The sequence below is a fragment of the Hakea prostrata genome, chromosome 10, assembly GCF_041222555.1.
Source record: "Hakea prostrata isolate BN-2017 chromosome 10, UWA_Hpros_2, whole genome shotgun sequence".
Lineage (NCBI taxonomy): Eukaryota > Viridiplantae > Streptophyta > Magnoliopsida > Proteales > Proteaceae > Hakea > Hakea prostrata.
In genome coordinates, this window is record NC_142609.1 from 7,023,846 (window position 1) to 7,048,823 (window position 24,978).

The 24,978-nt window shown below is 37.7% G+C and overlaps 1 protein-coding gene across 1 annotated transcript; it reads left to right on the plus strand.

Annotated features, from left to right (window-relative positions):
* The first annotated feature begins 1,551 nt into the window (after positions 1-1,551).
* LOC149001776 (methyl-CpG-binding domain-containing protein 2-like) lies at positions 1,552-18,289 on the plus strand. Its single transcript, XM_089138327.1, is given in 6 exon segments — positions 1,552-1,833; positions 10,106-10,699; positions 10,702-10,720; positions 15,321-15,374; positions 15,559-15,728; positions 17,450-18,289. Coding segments are annotated over 5 exon segments (1,020 nt in total). The 5' UTR covers positions 1,552-1,833; positions 10,106-10,125; the 3' UTR covers positions 17,653-18,289.
* Positions 18,290-24,978: the final 6,689 nt, after the last annotated feature.

Sequence of the window (24,978 nt, forward strand, 5' to 3'; positions counted from 1 at the left end):
CCATCTCTCTCGTGGACACATGCACCTTATATCACCCTTCTCTTACAGTAGGTTTTGTATTGAACTTCTACATGTAGCCCACACATCCATGACTATCATATACTAGCCTTCGATAATGGTGTGACCATTCCTACACTTGAAAACTTTGTTATGAATACCCTGTTGTGCCTAGGGTAAAACATATTGCCGAAATTTGGCCATTTCAGCTACTAGCAAATTTTATGTGGACCGAAACCAAAACAACCCACCTTTTAGCGATATCTCGCAAAAAATTGTTGATTTTCCAGCTAACTAACCGGAAAATTGCCGAAACTTCATTGGCAACAACATCTTCAATGGTGAACTTCCCCTTGCGACGGTGGATCCATTAGCTTTCTCCTTTGTGAATGCTCTACATGAATGATCCACGTGTGACGAATGACTTGAACCACCCTACCTTCTCTTCTTCTATAAGTTCCCCCACTACCTACATGGCTGCACCTCATTGTCTTTCTCATCGGAACAGACCTCACGTTATACTTGTTTCTCAGGTCCGATGAGAGAAGAAGCTTTATCAGTAGCTGGCGGACGCTAGAAGGGGTGGTGAAGGGTGCTTTAGGCAGTTGCACTTGGAGCATTCACCAACGCATGAGAAGAACGAAAGCGAAGGTTGTGAAGCAATCGACCAAAATAAAAAAAAAGCATAAATGATATTGATAAATGATAACCTAGTTCCCTCACTGAACCCAGGAAGTTTTCCCCCACACGTGACACCCTCATCTTGTCATCCACAATATCAAAGTAAGTGCTACAAATACCTAAACTTTTTCATTTAATTTTGAAATTGCCACTGTTACAGTGCTACCTACCCAAAGTAGAGATATCATCTATTAAAGTTCGGCGAAATACTGGCAAAAAATTGCCAGTTCGCCAAGGGGCTAACTGACGAACTTCGCCTAAGTTTCGTACATTGGTTGTGCCCCTCCCACAAACATATATCGTAAATACATTATATTTGTTGTTTGTTACATTACATATTTTACAAAATTACCCTTATAAGGAGTGAGTGATTGACCAAAAAAACCCTCCCTAGGTTTGTGTATACTTAATCTTTTGAACCCTGTACCCTCGGGAAAAAAAAATTACTTCCTTTATCACTAGGTTTAACCCACTTTTGGCAAAAAAAAGGTTTACATCACTCGATCTTACAAAAAAATCTTCTCATTTTATCATCTCCCGTCTTTTAGGTATCATCAAATATGTTCCTTTTTTTGGAAGGGTAAAGTGCGCAACATTCTCCTGGAATGCATCAGGCATAAGGCCATAACTCCATAACCATAAAGGTCCATAAGTACTAAATGTGAATTTCCTATAATGTCCTAACTGTTGTTTCCATTAAGTAAAGTCCAAAAGGTTGTTCAGTTTTTCAGTTAGCTGACGTTGCACTTGCACCTTACCAATCGTAAACTTACAAAGCTAGATAACTGAGTACGGCTACGCATGCACACTTCAGTTATTACGAATAAATAGCAATGCCATTTCTGTATTTTCACAATATGGGAAAAGAAAAAAGAAAAAAGAAAAAGGAAAAAAAACCAATCTCTAAAATCTCTTCATTTTTAGGAGTTCTCTTGTTGCGACGAGGAGAACGAAGCGCACTGCGCACCTGCAACACAAAATATAGAAAAGAACTCTCGGCTTCTGAACGTGTACGGATCCGCATTCTCGATCACTGTAGCGAGGTGTTTTTATTGAATCTGATCATCTTCTTCTGTGTTCGGATCGTTCCGAAAAGAAGTTTCTTCCTGGTACCGTCTCTACAATCTTATTCAGCTCAACGAGCTCTTCATTTAGGTACTTTTCTTGTCGTATTTAGATCAAGAAATCGTTTTTGATCATCCTTATCTTTCATCTTCTGGATTTCGGTGATGATGTTTGGGTTGCTTCATGGGCGAAGGATAATTTCCTTTTTTTTTTTTTTTTGAATGAGTTGGAGAAATTTTTTGGTTGTTTGATTTTGATGGGGACTGTATACCCTCTGTTAGTGTTATTTTGGTTCCTTACAGAGTATCAGGTCTGGGAACGGTCTAGTTTTATTGCTTTTCTGCGCTTCTGGGTGTTGTTTTTTAAGATTTCTCGATTTATATCAATCATTTCGACATTCTAGATCTTTTGGTGTTAGATAGACTAAGCGAGATCGGAGCGTTTCTGTATTTCATACGATTTTCTTTTACTATAGCAAAAATTGCCACATTCTTGAAAATTTAATCGTAACAAAAAAATTAATTTTTTTTCTTCTTGTTTCGTCATTCAGAGTTTCAAACAGTTTGATTGGGGTGTAGATCTTCATTTGTCACATTTGTAGTCTAGTTTTATCTGTAAATAATCGATTCTCTAATTGTTTTTCCCCTTCTCTGTACATTATTGCCTTTTCAGCATCCAAATTGGGAGGAGCACTGCTACAAAATAACCCTTTAGCATTTATTAGCAACTTAGCATTATCTCAGTCCAGGTGAATTAAACATGGTTATTTTCTTAAGAAGGTTAATTTTAGTTAAAAGTCTCGGCGTTGCTTGTATTGTTCGTAGAGTAGATATCCCAGATGGTTGCTATCGCTTGTATGATGTTAATCAGATGGCTAAATGGATGATACTGATACTCAATTTATATTTTTTGTGGTCGGTCAAATTTTTTGTAAGCTGATACCTTGCCTTCTTTTCTGCTGGTTTGCCTCTTTATTTTTATTTTTATTATCTTTCCCCTTTCGTTACTACATTACAAATCATGATTTGCATTGCAATTCCCACATATTGCTGGTTGCTTTTGAAATTTTTATGTACTGTGACTGGCGAAGATCTTGATTATTAATCTGTTTCATTTCTCTATCTTAGCTTTTCTAATCCTATAAACCATGCTTCAGATGCAACATTACAATTATTGTACTCCTTTGAATTGTAGTAATTGAATATTAACATCATAACATGAAAATTTTCAAACTCAGATCGATTCCAGTGGAAGTCATTTGTCATCCAACTTTAATTATTTTATTGGTAATACTTTGAACCTTTTGAGTAAATGTGGGAAGCCTTGTGCACTGGGTACAAGCTTTTACTCTGAAACTTTGAGGCTGTATTCTCCACTAGGAAAGAATGTGATTCATTTGTGTCGTTGTGTTAAGTCTCAGGTAGTTCTTTGATGTCATTTGCATAAATGATTGGTGCTTCTATATTGGAACATAGGTGTCATGGCAGTTTGGTGGTCCAAAGCGGTTTAAGGTAGTTGAAGTGCTTATGTGGTGTTGAGGCAGTTTAAGTGTAAGTCTCCCTTCGCCAACCTCTCTAACATAAATGTATCATACCTTATATTAGAAACTAAAATCAAGCCACCTCGAGTCATCAAAAGGACAAGAAACATAGATGATAAACATTCTCTTACCTAGTAGTTCACTAAGTCTTATATGGTAAATAAGAGAAGTAAGGAAGAATTAACTACAATCAATAGTCTATTCTTTTTAATTTTAGATAATAAGCAGCACAAGCATAGAACTATTGGGGGGGGGGGGAGGTTGAGTAACACAGGCGCAACTGAAAGGAAAAAAATACTGTGGAATTTTGAAAATGAGAAGGGGGAACCCGAGGATGGAATTACCCGAGGCAAACACAGAAGGAGAAAGAAGACAACAGAAGCTATAGGTAGTTGTGTTAGAGATATTGAGATAATATGGTGTAGCATGATAGGGGGAGTCCCCTTCTTGTAATATCCTTATTGGTTTGCGTCTGTGGTGTTAGTGGCTTCTTGATTGTGACTATAGTTATTAGTGTCCTAGTCTAAGTGAGTTTCCTATTTAGCATTAGGTTTAATTAGTTAAGTGTTAAGAGTTAGTGAGTTTCCTATTTAGTTTTAGGTTTAATTAGGAAAGTGTTAAAAGTTATATTTGATTTTCCTTTTGTAATCCTATTTTCTGTTTATTAAAAATATATGCTAGCTAGTATGGTAGAACACAGATTCTATCACCCAGCCTTGTTCTCCAATTAATCTCTCATTTTCTCCCTCAAGCTCTCTTTCTTCTTCTCTCTACCTAGTACTTGTCATAGATCTTTGGATTGTCTACATGGTATCAGAGTCATACTCTATTGCCAGTGTGAGAGCTGTTTAGGTTTCTAGTTCGAAGAATAGGACTCTGGTTCAATGAAGAAGATGAACTTGAGTTTCCATAAAAATTTAGCATGAGAAATCTCGTGTTATGATGGTATCAGTTTTCAGTTTTTCATTATGTAATTTCAATCAGCTTTGCGATAGATGATTTCGAGTTTTCAATGGTGAGTTGAAGAAGAAGAAGAAGAAGAAGAGGTTTGAAGGTCAATTCTGTTGGGGTCTGTTTTTGTGACATTCGAATAAAGAAGGAAAAAAACAGAGAAGAAAAATGAAAAAGGAGAAAGTCAATCTCTGTATAGAGGTTGTGAGAGAGACAGGAGAAAAAAAAGACGATCAGTTGGTCGTAGGATGGAAGAAGAGGGTGATCGGGTGTGAGATCATGGAAAGAAGAAATTGAAAAAAAAAAAATTACGATCAGAGAGATTAAGGGGATTTACGCTTTGTGGGATTTTTCTCTGTAATATGCATCTCTTGCGATTTCTGTTCTTGATTTCTTTGGATTTTCGATCTGAGATTGGTCTTCGGAAGCTTCGATCTGAGATTGGTTTCAGATTGGATCTAAGATTGGTGTGAGGTGTTGTGTTCTTGGAAGCATATATCTGTTTGTTCTTTGGAGCATTCTTGCAATTGGTTCTTAATGCCTTCTGAATCTTCAATCTGTTTGTTCTTATTTAATCTGATCTTTGATGTTGGAGCTTCAACTCATCAATACAGAAATGAAAATTTAGTTCCTAGTTTGAATTACAGATCTTGGGATTGTTTACAAGTTGTATTGCTGGAGATGGAAGGGAGGGATATTTATTCATTTCTAATTAAGTACATTCTACTTAGAGTCGTACGTTTTGATTGAATAAACCTTATTAGGAACCTGATACACATTTTAACAGACTTAAGGTACCTGATACCATTAATTAAATACTCCTCATTAGGCTAGTAGTTATTATTAGAGTTATGTTTCAATTCAGTGTTCTATTTGAGTACAACAATGAATGCAATCTTATGGCTATAAATAAGCCCATAAGGATGTAACAGTACACAGTTCAGATCATTAATATAATCAGCTGTTGCACCCTATTTGTTTGTTGTTCTCAGAGAATAACATGCTCCAACAATGGTAAAACCATGGTACTTAAATCGCCGACACGGGGCGAAATATTGAGGTGTCGCTGGGGGGCGACATGATACCCCCCAGCAACACCGAAGTAACATTAAGTCAGCAATATATCGCCGACAGTCGACTTTCTAGACGACCTTCGACAAAACCACCTCCACCCCCACCCCCACCTCTGGCACCCAAGCGAGAGTCACCTCCACCCCCACCTCCGGCACCCAAGCCAGAAGGCCCAGAACCACCTCCACCCAAGCCAGAAGGCCCATAACCACCTCCATGGCTCCACCTGAACCAGAACCCTGCCGCCCACCGGTACCGAGAGGGGTATGTTGGTACGATGCTTGTGCAAGACCACCTCCGCCGTGCTATTGTGGCTGGCGGAAGATCGCAGCAGCGGTGTTCCGATTGGCGTGATTAGCAGCAGATTCCGAGGAGCAAGCGAGCAACATGAACCCATCTCCGGACTCTAGAGTAACCGTTGTGATTCGGAAACGGCCAAAGTTGCTAGAGCGGATGAAGAGAAGCAGAAGCTTTTTACTGATAGCCCTTTCGTTGAAGTGCTTAACAGAGAGAGACGGTCCAACGGAGATTGAAAGTCGTCCGACATGTCGAACTTTATCACCGTGTCGGCTGTGTCGCCGGGCACCGACACGGCGACACAGGTCGACATGTCGGACCATGGGTAAAACATCCCCAGGTGTGAGCAAAAGGGTCTGTAATGAAGTTTGAGATTCCTCTATGGCTTTGGGTATAGGTGTACAGCCTGCCTTCAGTTTGCCCACTACCATCTCAGCTCACCACAAGGCTTCACTTCAAGTGTTTGGTAAGCTAGCAATCCCATCTCCCTCTTCCATCTCACCTTTTTTATTTTTTATACATGCTTTTGAATTCTCAGGCTCCCTAAAAGCCCTAAAACAAGAACCCTCATAACTCTCAATTTTGCCATCCAAACCCTGTCAAACTTGGAGTATCATATCCCTATGTTATTACCTACATTCCCTTTAAGTTTCAATCCATTTTGATTCTTGTAGACCCTGGCTTCCCATCTCTAAAATATTCACCACATATCTCTAAGATGAAAAGCCCTTTCTTGGTCCCATTTCAGTTGGTTCTCTTATTTAATTGAGGCTACATCTAGAAGAAAAGGGAAAAAAAAAAATCACCTAGGCTTGTAGTTGTAGGTAGTGCTGGACAAAGAGTACCGCAGGGGTGGGTAAAAAGAGAGAGAAAAAACCTCTCTGAGCTTGTAGCTGCAGACGTCAGAAGTGAAAAATGTAGGTATGGATATTGCTGGTTGGAAGTAAGGAAGGGAATTGGGGGGGGGGGGGGAAATTGAAACCAAGAAGAAGAAAGAGACAAAAAAAGGGGGGGGGGACGCAGAAAACACTAAACTAGGTAGATTCTGGAGTTTTGGTTTCACTAGAGGAACCGAGGAAGTGAAGAAGATCGAATGTAGAGCCTTCATGGCCACCAGATTTTTTTTTCTTCCTTTTAATTAAACAAGTTAGATGAAGAGCAGGAGTAAGAAGTGTAGAAATTACAGTGTTGAAGAGTTGAGGGTTTCATGCTTTTTATTTTGCTATCTTTGGGTGATTCCATGTAACAAAATGTACAACAATAATGTGCACAGAGCTATGAAAATACAAGAAATAGAATGAAAAGTTAACATTTATTTTTATAATAAGTTTTGCTTTGCTTTTAAATGATCTGGTTTATCTTAGTGTATGAAATACTATACACACTCAAAAGAAATATGAAAAATGGAAGAAAATAAATAAACAGTAAAAATTTTAAAAAGTGCCTCTACAATAGAATTACTTACTGCCTCAATGCTGGAATTCCACCTGGATGCCAAGGAACCGGCTAGGCAACCCCTTGCCAACTATGTAATACAAACATAGCGAACTGTCTTTGTTTGCCGACTCTTCAATAGCTGGTTTCCTGGTTGTGTGTTTGCAATACCATTTTTATAAACCATTTCTGGTTCCGCATGATTTTCTGCTTGTTGGGTGGGCGGGTTGGTATAAAGTATAAACTGTTTCTCTCTTGCTAGTTGCATGACTCTGAGGGGTTAAAGCCCCTTGTATCCCACCCTTCTCCACCCAATCGCCCCCCCCGGCAAAAAAAAGAAAAATAAAAGAAGAAAAAAGTAAAGGCCCATGCTATAACACTTTAAGTGTTTTATTTTTTAATTGGGTTTCTAGAAACACCTGCCCTTTACAGTCTCTTTTATAAGAGAACATACATGATGGTTGATGCCTTTTTACAGTTGCTTTATTCTTAGAGTTTTCCTTTATGCGAAGACAGCTTTTATCTCTATTTTGCGTTCGATTCCAAGAATATCGTTTTGCCTAAAGCTTGTGCTAATGTTTGGATTTCAACTAAACAACATGCATGTAAAGCCTCTTTTACCTTTATATTGCCATTCCTTTATTTACCAATGACCTTTTGCATAAATTTGATTGTTTACCAGAATGCCATTATCTTCTTATTTTGTACTTTGATTTAATTATGTTATTGCCATTGCCATTATACATTGACTTGTTCCAAGAATATCCCCATTTTGCATTCCATTTCAAGAATACCCTCTGCCTAAAGTTTTGTGCTAATATCTGGATTTCAACTAAACTACATGCATGTTATGCCTCTTTTACCTTTATATTATATTGCCATTTCCTCTTTATTTTTCAATAACCTTTTGCATAATTTTTTATTTACCAGAATGCCATTATCTTCTTATTTTGGATATTTCCTTTGATTTAATTATGATATTGCTACTAGCATTACACATTGACTTGCAAGCTCTTTGATATGCCCATCACAAGCCCAACACAGGATTTCTTGAACCCAAGATTGCATTCATTATTTACAGAATTGCTATTGGCTTGAATGTTGGCAAATTTTATTTCTCTAGTGAAAACCAATTAGCATTAGTTCAACGTTTGAAGTTTTGTAGATTGCTCCTGTTTGATAATTATTTGTTACCATGAAGGGAGGTTGGGAATTATTTATCATTGTACAAGATCTTGTGAATCTCATTGAGATTTGGGTTTTCCAAGAGCTTGAGTTGAGATTAGTTTATAAGATTGCATATTCATTCTTTCAGCATTGTGGTTCCTAAGTTAGGGTCGAGTTGGAACTCATACATAGGGAATCTAAGGCAATTGATGTGTTTTGAAGGCCTAAAATAGGTTAAATAGCAAGTTTCAGCCCAACCTAACCCTTAAACCCCCCCCCCGAAATGGGCCCTCAAGTTCACTTGAGTTGGCCCCAATCTTTTACCATATCTTGGTTTTCTGGCTGACTGAGATCAGCCTTGTTTCTTACCATGTTATTTATTAGGATCTTACTTGCATTGGGTAGTCCAAGAAAAATATGATTAGCACTTTTGGGATTTTTTTCTTATTAACTTTATCCTCAGATTGTAATCAATTATGATTCAATCTTCACTGAACACATATAAACGGAGATATAAGAATTTGCTCTATATTGTGGAATACCCAAGCAGATAGATAACTTACCCAATGGCATGAAACAACAAAATCATCATTGAGTTTTACAGAACTTTATGGGATTATAAATTATGCCCATTGCGATGAAAGCTAAAAAAACAAAATAAAAGGCCTAGCCCACCCGACCCCATCCTTTCCATTGCAACACCTCCCCTGCCCCTCCCCTCACCTCTGCAGGCCTCCCAGTCCCCTCTTCCCCCTGCGACAGCAGCCACCCCCTCTTTCTCTTTCTTGCGATACCCTTCTTCTGCCCCCCCTTGTTTTCTTTATTTTCTGGTTCTTGTGGCAGAATTCTTTTTATTTTTATTTTTTTGGGGTCAGAGTTGCAGCAGAATTCAAGAAAAGAGAAAAACAGAAATGAAAAAGAAAAGAAAGAAAAGAAAAAGAACAAAAGAAGATCGCAAGAATTACCCCTACCCCTAACTGCAAGGTTCCCCACCCCCTTTCCTCCTACCGCAGGCTTCCCTGCCCATCCAGGGTAAGTCCGAATATCCTATGGGTTCCCCGAATTATTTGACCAAAACTTTTCCCCGTCCCCATTCCCGTTGGGCATAACGCACCCTTCCTCTATTAATGCAAATTATCCTCTTCCCATTCCTATTAACCCTAACTTATTCTCTACGATCTTTGGGTATTCCCTCAACCCAAGATACACAGATGATAGTCCTTTTGTCCCACCCAAGCCAACCCATAGGATATTCCAGAATTTCTTAACCATCCCATAGCAATACCCAAACCTTCCAATAGGATACCTGTAACCGTAAGTTCTCTATCCTCTCAAAACATACCCAAACCAACGCATAATTGAAATCCTAGGGCTTTAATAGCCCATATATTTGCTGGTTCTAGTGAAAGAGGGTCCTGGAAAGCTAATCACTGGGTTACATCAATGAGCCTCTCTGAAGCATCTTGTTTCAATGTTTGGCAAGATTCTTATTCCGTTGCTTCTGTGACTACTTTGAGTTTGTTGCTTTTGTACGTTTCTTGGGGCCCTGCTATTTATACCTATTAGTTGGCTATACTGAATGAATGAAATTTTGTCAATTTTATTCATTTATTATTTATTTTGTGCCGTGAGCTTTTCAGGGTGCAAATGGCACAAATGACCAGAACTGCTAACTGAATGGTGCACTTTTTCTACAATGCAAACATATTAGAGAATTTCAACTGAAATGCAACTAATTACTTAATTCACTTGTTATTGGTCAAATTCTTGTTGAAATCACCAAAATTTCCAGAATTTCGCTGAGCTTTCTTCTTAAAACTAATATTTTGGCATTAAACTGTCTTTTTTTTTTTATAAGAAAAAAAAAAACTAGCTGACCTTTGCTCATTTATTCTTTTGTAGGTTACTGTAGATCAATCCTGATGCAGTCAAATTCTGATAATACTGTCCCTAAGGTGAAGGAAGAAACTGACTTCGCAGATACTAGTTCTCAGAGTTATCTGGATAATGCTTTTCAGAAATCTGCAGATGTTCTTGACGTGGAGGATGAAGAACAGTTAATAGATGATGAAAGTGACCAATCCAGTGACAGTGAAAATGCTTCAAATCAGCTGGTGGTTTATAATGCAACAAGTGATACCGATCAACATGAACCAGTTTCTGAACCCGTTGGATATCAGCCTCCATCTTTCCCTAGTGACTTAACACCAGACCCCCCTCCAAGAGTTTTGCCCTCAATTGGGGCATTCACTGTTCAGTGTGCAATTTGTTTTAAATGGAGGCTTATTCCAACAAAAGAAAAGTATGAAGAGATCCGTGAAAAAATCTTGCAGCAACCTTTTGCATGTGAAGCAGCACGTGAGTGGCGGCCTGACATATCCTGTGATGATCCGACTGACCTTTCTCAAGATGGTAGCAGGCTCTGGGCTATTGATAAACCTAATATTGCACAACCACCTCCTGGGTGGCAACGACTTCTTAGGATCAGGGGCGAAGGAGCACCAAATTCGCTGACATGTATGTGTCCATTTTACTTCCATCTTTTTCTTTTGAATAAAGAAACTATTTTTCTTCTCCTGTATGAGTTTATGTACCTGTAAAGATGAACTTTTTACCCACTTTAACTGTTAGTTTTGAAGTGTTACAAGGAGTCATTGCAACATTATATGGTAGCATTATCAGGGATGGATTGAGATGACCTTATCTGGAGACAAAAACCAAGGGAAAATGGCTCAAACCAGATTTTGGTCCAATAAGTTTGTGCATGACCTGGTCTATAGATCTATAAGGGAAACTGGACCCAAACCACATTTTTGGTCTAATAAGGGTTTTTGGGGATTTTGATGGTGGGCCTTGGTCAAGTGATCGGGTCTGGAAATGGCCTATCTAGAAAACATCAGTAAGCCAGCTTGCGTTGTGACCCTCCCAAACCCTAAAATAGTGGAAGCCTGGTCCTAATTTTTTGTTTTCTTTTAGAAAAGGTTTGTTAGGGACTTGCTTAGCTATTTGGGGTCACTCTTCTAATTTGAGTTTAATTTTAGGTATGCAAGAGATTCTCTCTCTCTCTTTTTTTTTTTGATGCAGTCACCTGTCTGGTTGGACATGATCCATTTGGAGCACTGGACATGGGCTGGTGCCAAACCGGTTTGCCAGTAAGGGCTAGTAGTTTGGTCATTTAGGATGTAATATTTTATTTACTTTAGTTTGAGTTGCTTCCATATGTGCTTCTTAGGAAGTTGCCTTTCATATTTACCATGTTTAGTTTCCTATTTGAAGTTCTTTCCATGGTAGTTAGGTTTCTATCTTATGCAAGAGTTCTATTTATTCAGATACCAAGTTGGTGCAGAATGGAGACCCCCCCGCGGGGCGGGGGGGTGGGGTTGGGGGTTTGGGACAAGACTCCTGATAACATATCACAATGCAACAAATTAAGTAAACTGATGGACACCTCATCAGGCCCACCTTGCTTGTATTTATATGTATCTGATAGTGCAGAATAGAATACAACAAGGCTATGTACTATAACATAACTCTCTATTCCCTAATAGGGGGGGGGGGGTTGTAATCTACTAGGTGTGCTTCATAGAGAGAACGGTAGAACAACAGGTAGAAGAGGGAAGGGGGAACTAATGTTACACACGCCCTCACATAGACAAGGTGCTTGGCAAACTCAAATATCATTCGAAATACTCAACCTCTATTTGGTTACAACTTCAGTACATTAATACATACATGAAATTAGACACTTCACTAAGATGGAAACAACTTCAAATAGGAAACTGACCATCATAAACCGTATTTAAGAAAAGGAAATTGTCTGAGAAGCTTCACCTAATTAACTCAAAATAAAGTAAACAAAAGTTGCATGCTAAATAAGTAAACTGGTAGCCCTTGCAGACCAGAAAACTGGCTTAGGATAGGCCCCTGATTTGTGCCCTAGTTTGAGAACTCGATAATGACGGCCATCTGAATGGGCCAAAAAACCGAGATCTCCTTGAGTGGTAGGAAAAATTCCTTGCATCTTAACCTAACTTGGTGACCCATCTCCGTGGGTTTTAAGGTCTTTTAGGGCTGGAAATTGCTGTCCAACCTATTGTAGGCCTTTTAAACATAGTGGCGGCCTTAGTTTTATGAGAAAACAACTGTAAATGTGAGTTCCAATTCAACCTGAGTTTGAAACCATTATGCTGAAGAAGAGTGGACTTATAAAACATAGAGTACGCATATTTACTTAATGTATATGAATACATTAACGTTCAAACTCAAACAACTATGATATGTTGTACATGATACATGTTCACATGACAAGATCGCCATAGTTGTAAGTTACACCATGGGAGTAAAAGATTAAAAACACTAAGGTACCTAGCAGGTCTTCTAACTCTTGCTCCACTAGCTGCAGCACCACCTCCACCACCTCCACTTGGTCCTGCAGCTCCTTTATGTCCTTGAGCTCTAGCCAATGCCAAATAATATAAGTTTTTAGCTACAGCTTCCAGTACCTCAAAAAGGACTTGGTGGCACTTGAGTGTATCTGCATAAGTTCCAACCAAGTGTTACTTTAACCTTGATTTCCTCCAGCCAAGACTCTTCCAGGCTAGTTATATGTTGTTACTTGCTTGTTGCACTTCATAATGAACTTTTGGACACTTGACCACATCTCTGCATCCCCCCGCCAATTGTTGCTTCAACCTAGTTGCACCCCTAGAGTTGAGCGCTTTTTCACAACATCGATACTTCTTTTTGTTGACTCAAGGCATCTACATGTTGCCATGCAATCTCACCATTGCCAGTTCCACATCTGCCATTTAAGTTGTTACATAGTATAATATATGTCATCAAACACTAGTATCTATTGAAAATCATAACTAGTGTATACAAAAAGCATTCATACATGCTAATTTTATTCAAGGCTATGCTATTAGACTAATACATTAACATATGTGAACACTAAAAACATCAAACTAACAAAACTATATTTTTTGGTTACTTAAAATTATATAAAAATAATTTTTAGTACATGACATACAGATTTTGTTGTAAAAGTTTAAACATAGGATGGTTATTTCAACATCATAGTATTTTTAAATATGAGAACATAACATAAAAATCATTTAGAAAACAGATAATTTTCCATAAGTAAAAGCTTTTCCCTAACTACGTAAATTAATTTATTAAATCTGAAAATTCAAAATAAATAGCATAATCAATGGAAAATAGTTTGATTCCATAGGTTGTATGCCTTCCAATGGTTTCTAACATATATTAGAACCATTTTATACTTCATACTAATTTAATTGTAATTTGTTAAAGAATTCAAAAAAAAAAAAAAAAAAAAAAAAAAAAAAACAGGAAAAAGAAAATTGTGTTTCCATCAAAGTGAGATCTCATTGGAGATCTACTATATTTTCATGACACAGTGTGCCTCCCATCTTGGTTTTCTGAAAAACTGAGATCTTGGCGAGATCTCATGAGTTCTCAAACCATGATGAACATATGAAGCATATTGAAGTTAACTGCCACTTCGTTTGTGAGAAACTACAACAAGGACTGATTTCTCCAAGACATGTCCATACTGGAGAGCAATTGGCTGATTTGTTCAAGAAGTCTTGGAGGTTGCAAGAGTTGATTATATTTCTGACAAGCTGGGCATGTTTAACATCTGTGTTTCAGCTTGAGGCTGAGTGTTAGAATATGATCTAAAGGGCAGATAGAGGAGAAGAAAAAGGAGTCTGGCGCAAACTTGAGGCTGGGTATCTATAAAAGATAAGGTTTAAAGTGTTCGAGATCCTCAAAAGCTGAGGCCTCTTGGTTGTTAGCAACTTCTTCTCTCCCTCTTTCTTCCTCCCTCTGTTTCTTTTTTCTGCTGACATCCTTCAGCTAGAAAAACTTTCTCTGTGGACTTTGTTTCCTAATAATAAGTTTAAATTGTTTGCTGACCAAAGAAAGCCAAACTTTAATTCTTGGGTACTGTTGATCTCAGCATCTGAATGTACCAGCTGCTTGCCCTACAGCAGACTTGACTTTGCCTATTGGAGTTTAGTGTGGAGCTACCAACCATGGTTGTCAAGGCGTTGCCTAGGTGCCTAGGCACTTTGGTGGCGGCTTGTCACCTTGATGATGCTTTGCTGCCTGTTTGGTGCCCCTTGATTCCCCTCCTGGCAGCCACCTTGGTGGCCTAGATGCTGTGACGACTGCTGTATCAAACTTATTATTCATTGAAAATATCATTAAATTTATGAGAGAATGACTTTGTATTGGTTATTTTCTCAAGTGGTTAAAAATCATTTGTGTTCCCATGTCATTGTCCTTCAGTTAAAAGAATTTTAACTTTAGAGTCTGTTTCTTGATGATAAGTTTGATTTGTCATTGACTAAAGAAAATCAAACCCATTTGCAGCAGAGGTTGTTTTTCTTTTCTTTTTTTCTCCGCGATTGAGACTCAATTTTTTCTTTTCCCTTCCGAGGATGCAGTTTCTGTGATTATTTAACTATTATGCCCCTCCATCATGATGATCACCATTTTCTTTGGGATATTATTCTTGGATGCTTTACTTGGAGCTGCCATACTGAGGTGGACCCAAACCTTTTTATGTAGCAGTAGCATTTGTTTTGTATGTATATACAAAGATATCTATGTAAAGAAGCTGGAGGAGTGGTCTAAAAAATTAGAAATAAAATAAGTATATTTACTTTCAGTATATGCAGTCTCTCTTGAGATGTTTTCAGTGAATAGGTTGTCCTGCAAACAACATTTGTTTTTACGGACATTGCCTGGCATTCTGATTGTTAGCAAGCTTAATTTATATTATTTATGGGATGCTATCTTTTCATATTGTATTGCTAAGAAAGGATATGCATAGGTTAAGCCTTATATCTATTATGGCCTTAAACAGAGCTGAGTGGAAGGCAAGAATCCATGTAACCGATCCCATTTAGTTGGGACAAGGCTTCTTATTGTTGTTGTTGTATCTTTTCATATTGTATGAAATCTTGCTTTATCCAAATGTATACTTTCGGTATAACATTTCATACTTGTGCAATATATTATACATGGTGATGTTGGCTTTAAATATATTTTGAAGGCATTTTGATCATGGAGTTTTTGGTGTTTCCAGTTATTATGCTGCTCCATCAGGCAAGAAACTGCGCTCCATGGTAGAGATCCAGAAGTATGTCTGCTCCTTAACTTCCACCTTTATAAATTCAAATGCCTCCCTCCCCTCCAGAGGCACCAACCTTATCTGGTCAATCAATGAATCACAAAAGTGAATATAATTTACAGTCCAAATCAATGTGGTTGAAAGCTTGTGTGACTGCAGCTTCTATAGCTGCTTAAAATTTCCTGTTGTGCAGGTATCTGGCTGAGCATCCTGAGTATAATGAAGGTGTCAATATGGAACGATTTTCATTCCAAATACCAAAACCTCTTCAGGAGAACTATGTCAGAAAGCGCCCAGCACGTGTGCCATCTTCATGTGATAGCACTGGACAAGGGATATCTAGCCCCCTTGAACCCCGGGAAGGTATTGAAACAAAATTCTGTAAGCCATCTTCACATATTAGAGAAGAAAGAGCCACAATTGTTAGAATGCACTGAAGATTGTGTCAGGCTTCAGTGGATTCTCTTCTAGGTTGGCTGAAGAGATATTTTGGGATTCTTAAAATAGTTTGTATGGGAATTCTTCTGATTGGGATTTTGATTTTGAGACCCAGCTAAACTTGGGTAGTGGCCTTGTCAGCCAAGTTCAACATTTGGTAGTGTCAAAAGTATTAAGGCTTAAACCTATTTAATTTTTAATTGCATTGCTTATTTTTCTTTTGTCCCTTCAATTTACCTTCAGTTCTTTTCTTTTGCACAAGTTACTCTGACATTTTTATTTTTTGAGAATAGATTAGCATAGTTTAAAATGTTAAGTTGTGGACAAGCATTTGACTGCATGGATTGGTGGTGATGGTTTTCTTTCTTTTAGTATGATGATTAAATGCCCAGGACAGTTAAGCAATGTGGTTATGTTTGCAAATTTTGGTTGACTCAAGATAAAACTAGTATAGCCTCCGTGCAATTGTGGGAGTATATTATGACCCTCAGCAGACCCTGTAGTGGTGGGAGCATCATGCACTTGATATGCCCTTTTTGTAAGATAAAATTTGTACAATGTTGGAGGGTTAGGCCGACTTCAGGTCCAATACAAACTAGAAGCATCCATCCAAACCTGAGAATCCTTTCTATGAACAATAGACCCTGGTTCCTCTCTACAAAAGAACATCCACCACAAATGAGATTCATTACAGTGGACAAGAGAGATCCAGATACTGGTCAGTTGAAATTTTGTCTGACCAAGGTCAAATAAAATGATGTGACCTAGAACCATGTTTGCAGAAGTCTTACTGATATAGTAGCCATGGGTTCTTTCCCATGTTAGTACATAGGGATGATTGAATTGATAACTGTGGAATTGATATTGTAAATCTGTTTTCTTCAAAAAAAAAGTTGTTTATTATTTAATTGTGGTCTTGGTAATTTCATTTATTAGTTTATGTGCTAGCATATACGTGCTTGTGCATGTGCACGTGTTTAGAAGTCTTTGATTGTCCTAGATGTGAAACTAGAAAGGCACCTTCGATCTCTTCTATTTTCTCATTTTTCTTGTACTATGACTTTCTCGCTTTTGTTAATTTGTTCTTTAGATGAACTTAAGAATGTAACTGGATCAAATTCCAAGTGTATGTGTGATTTCTTTTGCTATACTTTCAATACCATATTGCGGTATGAAATGATAACAGAAGGCAGGTTGAATAGTTGTTGCATTGTTCACTAAGAGTGTAGGAAAGCTTTTAGGATATGTGGATTCGGAATCCAAGTTACTTCACCATCTTTTTAGGGTAGGTGACAATTTTGATGTTCGGTTAGCGTTTGAAAGTTTACTCTGCAAATTTTGTAGACTTAGTAATTAGGGAACTAGGTTTTAATCTGGCAGAATTTTCACCCTGTTCCTTAGATCCTATTGCATATTTGCATCAACTTTGATATCAGTTTACCATCTTCATTATCCATGTCTACTGCTTCTGATCGTCCAAGATATGTGATGTCTAATGGTTGGTCGTCCATTCTGTTGTGTCTTTTGGTATGAGAAAACCCTGTCTTTTAGCAAGAACACAGTTTGCTGCTGTGATTGAATTGATACAGATGATATAGAATATAGGAGTTCAAGGTTTAACTCAATTATTTGGATTTGTGCTGCAGTTAATCCACTCAACTGGGCTCGTCCTGCTGATAATGAATTGCTGATTGGTAGTGGAAGTCTATTGAATTCCTGCGTTGATGATTCTGTTTTGGAACCTGTCACTCCACCAGAAAAGAAGCGAGCCAAGAAATCATCCAAGAATTTGTACAGTAATACGTTGTATAATCGACCTGAGATCCAATCAGAACGTTCTAGCCTTTAATGGATGGATAAGGAGACTTGTCTTGTTGAATGCTGTCTCTTTTTGGCCCTTGATACGTTTTAGGATCTTATATTTTGCAGGAAATGGTGGAGGAAGTTTTGTTGTTGTGTGGCAAGGAGAGTTTTGTGCAAGGTCCTACAGGTTGAAGTTATCATGCGATGCAATATACGAGGATTCATGTAAAAACAACTGATTATTGTAATACATATCTCTTTTGAGATCTTCCATTTGCTCTTGCCCTTGAGTTCCTGAAAGGGAAGTAAAAGTTTCAGGTGACTAGTGCTAATTACTATAAAGGGTTGGCTGAATGGTCACTCTGAAATGCATGTCTTCAGCTAATTCCACTAAAATGGGTTAAATGTGTCATCTCCACTTGATAAGAAAAAAAATCTCTTTCCTTTATTTACTCTCTATTTACTAGTAAATACTTCCTAAAAAGGGTGGACTATTACTTCTCCTTCTCAGTATCTCAAATTTTCAAAATTACTCTTTGTTTTAACCCCTTTAATCAATCAAAGCAATTCTTTTAATTTGCTTTCACCCTTTTCTCCCTCTTTCAGAGTTCTTGGCCACAACTCCCAACGAGTAAAATGCAATGTGCAACCTTCAATCTGGATCCCAGACTCTGGAGGTTCCTTGTACCAGAAAGGAGAGGAAAGGGAATAAGAAATGAGAACATTACTTCTTAACAGACAATGTTCAAGCTCTGAAATGGAGAAATGAAAAGGAAAAAAAGTTACGGAATTCACTGATCAACTAGAGAATTATACATTTAAAAATCACACCATTCTCTCCGTTGATGACGATGTGTTGTTTATATGGAACTCATCAATCTTAGTATATATGTATATATATGAAAACCTCCAACCGAGAGAGACGAGTTCCATTTGGATTCTCTTCACGTATCTTTAAGAGTCCCTTGGGAGATGTACGGCAAGGTTCTTATACTTGTTTCTTGGTTTTTTTTTCTTCTTAGGGAACAAAAACAGCATGATCTTAGACTTGTTTCTCGTTTTTTTCCGTTGGGAACAAAAACAGCCTAAATCATGTACATCTAATCCGGTTTATTTATTTATTTATTTTTAAAATTACTTTTGAAACTAATTGCTGCTTTAGCACAGTTTTAAGCCCATTTTGACCGGGGGGTGGGGGTGGTTGTAGAAACATCTTTTATACTGATTCCTAAAAGCAATGAGAAACCATGAAAATGCATACAAACAGAAAAACTGATTCTTATCTAAAAATAGGGAACGGAATAAGAACATTACCATACAACCCCTTATTCTACCAATGCTCTATCTCTTCTGTAAATTCTGCTTTGGGGTTCCAAAAAATGCTGACCATCATCGGTTATATCTGACCCTATCAAGTACAAAAGTAATGTCTCGGAGATTTACCGGGATATACCTCCATAATATTGAGCTTCTAGGAACATATCAAACAAGTTCCTCAGCTTAAGTTCAAAAGTAAAACAGCTATAAGACATTGCTTTCCAAGACCACTTACCTCCATAGGTTCACACACAAAATTCCATGCAATAAAGAGAATTTTTCTCTTCTTCAATTCAAGACCTAAGTAGAGAAAATTATTGAACACAGGTTAAAATTTGTTAGTACCCACCAGAAAAAAAAAAACTGAACAATGCGAACCGCTCTATATAGTTTCCTTTAGGCACTGATTGAAGTAGTTGAATGCGGTCCATACCTGATAAAAAAACAAGCTTTCTGACATTTTGGCTTCTCATCCGCCATTTTGAATAAGCTTTAAGTATTTCCTAAAAAGCAAGCAAAAGATGCCTTGACTCTTTTTCTCCAACCAATCATCAAAAGAAGGAAAAACATTCCCGAGAAATGCCTTCATTCTCTGCCCACAATTCCATATGCTAGAGGAATATACATATATAACCCCGAAGGGTGGCTCAGTTGGCAAAGCCCAACGCTTCCACATAGGAGGTCAGAGTTCGAATCCCCTCGGGACCATGGGCGAAGCACAGCCTATATTAATTATATAAAAAGCGCCTTGAGGATGTAATCGAGAGATCATATGTACACGGATGAACCTCATTCCAATATATATATATATATATGAGATCATATGTACACTTGAAAACAAAGTATGATAGTTCCAATCACTAATCTGTTCACATCTTCTTTTTTTTTCACAATATTTATCACAAAACATATTAATGTCTCTAATGAGTAGAACAGAAATATTGTTTAGTAGAACTGATATACCCTTTTTCATGTCAATTGTTGAACAATGTCAATTTTTGAAGAATGATTTGCATTAATTAATGAGGGAACCCAAATTCAACCAAAAGAATGTGGTAATTGCTTCAGATTGTTGGTAGTTCCACGATTTAAGAGATCGTATATCTGCACTAGGATGCAGAGGAAAGCCCACGAAGTGAATTTCATACAGCAATTTGGTATTCTTAGAACATACTAAATGGTTATGAGTCTGCTGAATGCTCACACCAGGTTGGCAAAGCTTCACACTTTCCTTGTTCACCTCCAGAATTTGATCATATTGCTCTTCCTGGAAATAGACATCTGAAGAAGTCTTAAGGATCACGCAATGAGAAAAATCAACTATAAAGGAAAAAGAAGATATGATAGGCCATGGTACAAAGAGTATTTCCATTCCCAGTATCATTCAATTGAAAAAAGCAGTCGTAAGCCTAAAAGCTCAATAGCTATATATGCTTTGACTAATGATCATTGAAAGGGTAAAAAAGAAGTAACAGAACAACTATCAATGTCCAGTCTTATTATCTGGATACCTAGAAGATAGTAGAAATCCATTTGGACAGGAGAGAGAAGTTGTCTATACAAAACTCCATTTGGATAGACCATTGAAAGAAAGGTGCAAAATAATATTTCTATCCTTGTCTTATTAAATACCCTCGCTGGTTCAATACTTGATGAGTGTGTCAACCTCTTCTATTAAGCTATATATGGTAAACTAATATAATTTCTATGTTGGTCATGTTATCTTGTTGTTCTTGATCATCTGCTCGTTCTATTAAATGTCATTCTTTACTCTACTTTGAGATCTAATATTGATTAGTCAGCTCTGAGTGTTTCCTACTGAATCTGAGTTATCCATCTTATATTTCAACAGTTACTCAAGACATTTTTATCAATGTTTGATATATCTTCTCAGTTCTTTGTTACCACCAAGGACCTCGATAACCAGCCAAGGAGCTGAGAAAAAGAACGAGATGAAAAAGAAGAAGAGGAACAAGAGTTATCGCAAGCTTGAGAGATGGCCGGCAACTAGGTTGAAAAACCTCCTAATCATAGAATATGCGTATAAAATTGAAGTTACTAACGAAAAGCCTGTTCTGAACTTCACCAAACTACCGGCAGAAAAAGTTAAAAGAAGAAGAAGAAAATCAATCTACAGACAAGGTGCAACTTATCAGTGAAATTTCGCAGAATCTCGGCCGATTAGATGGCAAACGAAACGGCCGCCGAAACTCGAGAATGTGAGATATTGGCGATATCTTACTATTTTATCGCCGAATTGACGAAATTTCAAAAAATATCGTGATTTTCCGGCGAACCAGTGATATCTTGGCTAACATTCCAGGTACTCTTTCTGTTTGCAACCTTGCAATTCAAAAAAATCAAAAGATTCCAACCATTCAAAAATATTGTGATTTTCCGGCGAACCAGTGATATCTTGGCTAACATTCCAGATACTCTTTTGTTTGCAACCTTGCAATTCAAAAAAACAAAAAAAATCAAACAGGAACAAAGACGAAGAAAGAGCAGAAGCTAGAGTTTCAACTTTCAACACAGCCGTATGCCTTGATAATTGACATGGATTATTTTTCGCTCTTTCCGTGCATAGACCTTCGCCTTCTTGAGTTGCTCTGGAATTTTGTCAAACATCAACGCTAGATTGAAACCCTAAATCGCCAGCGGTCTCACAATGTTTCTCTTCTTTTATCTGTTTAAAATCTCAGTGAAGTTTGAAGAGAGAAGAAAGGGTTGCGTGTGTGGGATAAGCTTGAAGAGAGAAGCTTCCCTTGAGTTGCACAGCCTGATAAGATGGGGAATTTTGAAGTTCAAATTTTGAAAGTGGGTGGGTGGGTGCTTGTGATAAATAGGAATTGGATTGCGTGACTGACAACTTGACAAATGGGGAATTAATGGAAAATTTTGAATTTTGAAAATAAGTGGGTGTGTGATAATAAGAATTAGGATTTAAATATTTAATTAGATGGATTTGGAAACGAATTTGAGGAAATATCAGCAAAATCGCAGATTTGCTAGTTTCGGCAAGTTGCAAAACACGAATTCTCAGCGAGATTTCGTACCTTGCCTACAAAATAACAGAAATTGAAATACCAGAAAAGTCCTTGCCAGTTGAAAATAGCTAGAAACAAGCTTCCCATGCTCAAATTGGTACAAATAGTATGAAAACTAGGAGCAAACAGCCCGTTGGTCAATATATCTGCCAACTGATCAGATGAGGACACAACGGAAGTAATGGTCAACTTCTTCATTGCTGCACCTTTGATAGAGTAGTAATCCACCACTATATGTTTGATTCGCTCATGCAACACATGGTTGCAATGTACATGGCAACTTGGTTGTCGCAGAAAATTTTCATTTGAGAATTTATGGAGAACCCCAACTGAAGAAGCAAAGATCTAAGCCACATGAGTTCAGCAGCAACATAAGCCATTGCTTCTCTACTCAGCTTCAGCATTGGGCGTTGCAATGGTACTCTGTTTTTTACTCCACCATGTGACCAAGTTATCTCTAACAAATGTACAATTTTTTGTAGTAGGTCATCAATCACTGTAAACCCCGCCCAATCAGCATCAGAAAAAGCTACTAGACCCGCATGCCTGTTGAGACGATAAATTAACCCCTTGCCTAGAGAAGCCTTAAGATATTGGAGCACATGAACTATAGCATCTCAATAAGCTTTCTTAGGAGACTACATAAACTGACTTAGAACTCCAACAAAAAAGATGATATCAAGTTTCGTAACAGTGAGATAAGTCAACTTCCCAATCATACTCCTGTAATGATGAACATCATCCATTGCCTTCGCATCATCAACTCCAAACTTCCTGAGGATCAAGTGGAATATCTACCGGTTTCAAAGCAAGAATCCCAATGTCAGTTAAGTAATCCAATAAATACTTACGTTGGGATAGGTTAATCCCTTACTTGTTGTGAACCACGTCAATCCCAAGAAAATAGTAGAGTACCCTTGGTTTGTACATGAGTCTTTAGTACCCTTCACCTCTTCAATACCAGCCTTGTCATTTCCAACGATAATTATATCATCCACATAGAACTGTAACGCAATTTTGCTTCTGTAGTGCGTAATAAATGCGCACTACGGTGGAGCGAGCCGTCCGATCTAATCGGACGGCTCGGATCATTCTCCCCATTAAAAAATCAAAAAAACCCATTACCCACCTCATTAAGTGTGTGAACAGAGTTCGATCTGTTCGGTTCGGTCTGATGCAAACCAACCGGTCCATCTGGGCGGTTCGACTGGGTTTAGTATATCTTATTAATGGTGTATTACATACTACCAGCCTATACGTATATACGGTTGTACAGTAACCGTATATACAACCAGTTCAAATTGTTTTGAAAATACGAAACAAACTCCTGTTCTAAACCACCCCGCCCATTTCATTTTCCTTTGTGTTTTCGTTTTTGGCTAATCTGAAGCAACCTTACCAAGCTGGAGAAGAAATCGAAGGAGAGAAGAAGAAGAAGACCCCTTTGTGTTTTCGTTTTTGGCTAATCTGAAGCAACCGTACCAAGCTGGAGAAGAAATCGAAGGGCGTCGTTAGTTGAGAACGAAGAAGAAGAAGAAGCAGAGGAGAAGAAGTGGCAGTTGAGAACGAAGAAGAAGAGGAGAAGCTCCAGCTTCGATTTTGAGAAATCTAGGGCTGAGATTGTCTCGTCTCGTCTCTGCGATTCTTCGTTTCTAAGCTTCGATTTGGTGAAGTTCAAGTAAGGTTACCATTCTGAAAATCACTTCTATCTTCTTTAAGGTTTAAGGCTGCAGTAAGGTTACCTCATTTAGGATTATGTAGTTTTCTTTCTTTTTCATAATACTGAGTTCACGCAATGAGTTGTTACATGTACAACGTGAGAACATTGTCTCATTGACATCATTAAAACTCCTTCTGCATCAAAATTTTCCTTTCTGTGGACCTAGGTTTTCCCTATTTGGTTTTGAAAGGATCCATGTAGCTGGCCCCATTTAGTTGGGATAAGGCTTAGTTTGTTGTTGATTTTTTGTTTTATTGTTTTATTCATTTGTAAGATTTAAAAAAACTAATCAGATGATGCTCTTCCACACACACAAAATTGTGTTGGACCATTTTGTTTGTTGTATGGAGTAATGCTATTTTGGGTTTCAATGAGCTTATGGGTATTGATGTTGGAATGACAGCCTTCCTTTAGTTAACCATTACTTTAATGATTACATATTGTTTATCTATTTAAGTTGGTAGTGTTAATGAGAAAAAAAAAATTGATAGTTTGAGTTGGTATTATTGATGAAGTTTTATGCTGCCGATGATGGCTTTGCATGTTGAATGTGATTAGCCAACTTAAAGTGTTCGAAAGTACAGATTACCTTTTCGGTGATAATTTTCTGCATCATCTTAAATGGAGCATCATTGTGGTCCCTTCCGAAAGAAGCCTGATCGGCTTATCTTGAGATACCCGAGAGATTTGTTGCCAATTCTATTTTGTATGGTTGATGCACATGGTTAGGTTGTTTCTATGAATAAAATTTTATGGTGCCAGCCTTTGAATGAGAGCCCTTTCCTACCACTCTTCTGATTGCCATCGTTCTCCAGGATGTTTAAATATGAGTTGATAGTGATCAAACCAGTTTTGTCAAGTAGTAGTTGTTATATATTGTATTCCAAGATCTCTTACTTTTGTGATATTTTTCTTCTTCTTCTTTAATGTGGTGTCTTGTTTAACCATGTTGTTGAAGGAATGTGGTTCACTTATCTTTGCAATCTTTAGGATTTGTTTTCACCTTTGTATTGCTCCTTGCTATGCTATTATTTGGTGTCCTTCCACCAAAGAATAGAAAACTTATCAGGCTTCACAAGTCGGTAGAATATTTGAGTGAAATAGAGTTGTATCATCCTGGGTTAGGAACTGGTCAGTAGGATGCATGAGTGCTTTCTTTAAGTTACTAAGGTGGTAAAAAATGTGAACACCTGTCTTGGACACCTATCTGAATTTTTTTGCTCTCAATATCTTGATTTTGAAATGAAATAGGAATTCGGTTCGTCTTCTCCTCTGCTTCTTATTGTTC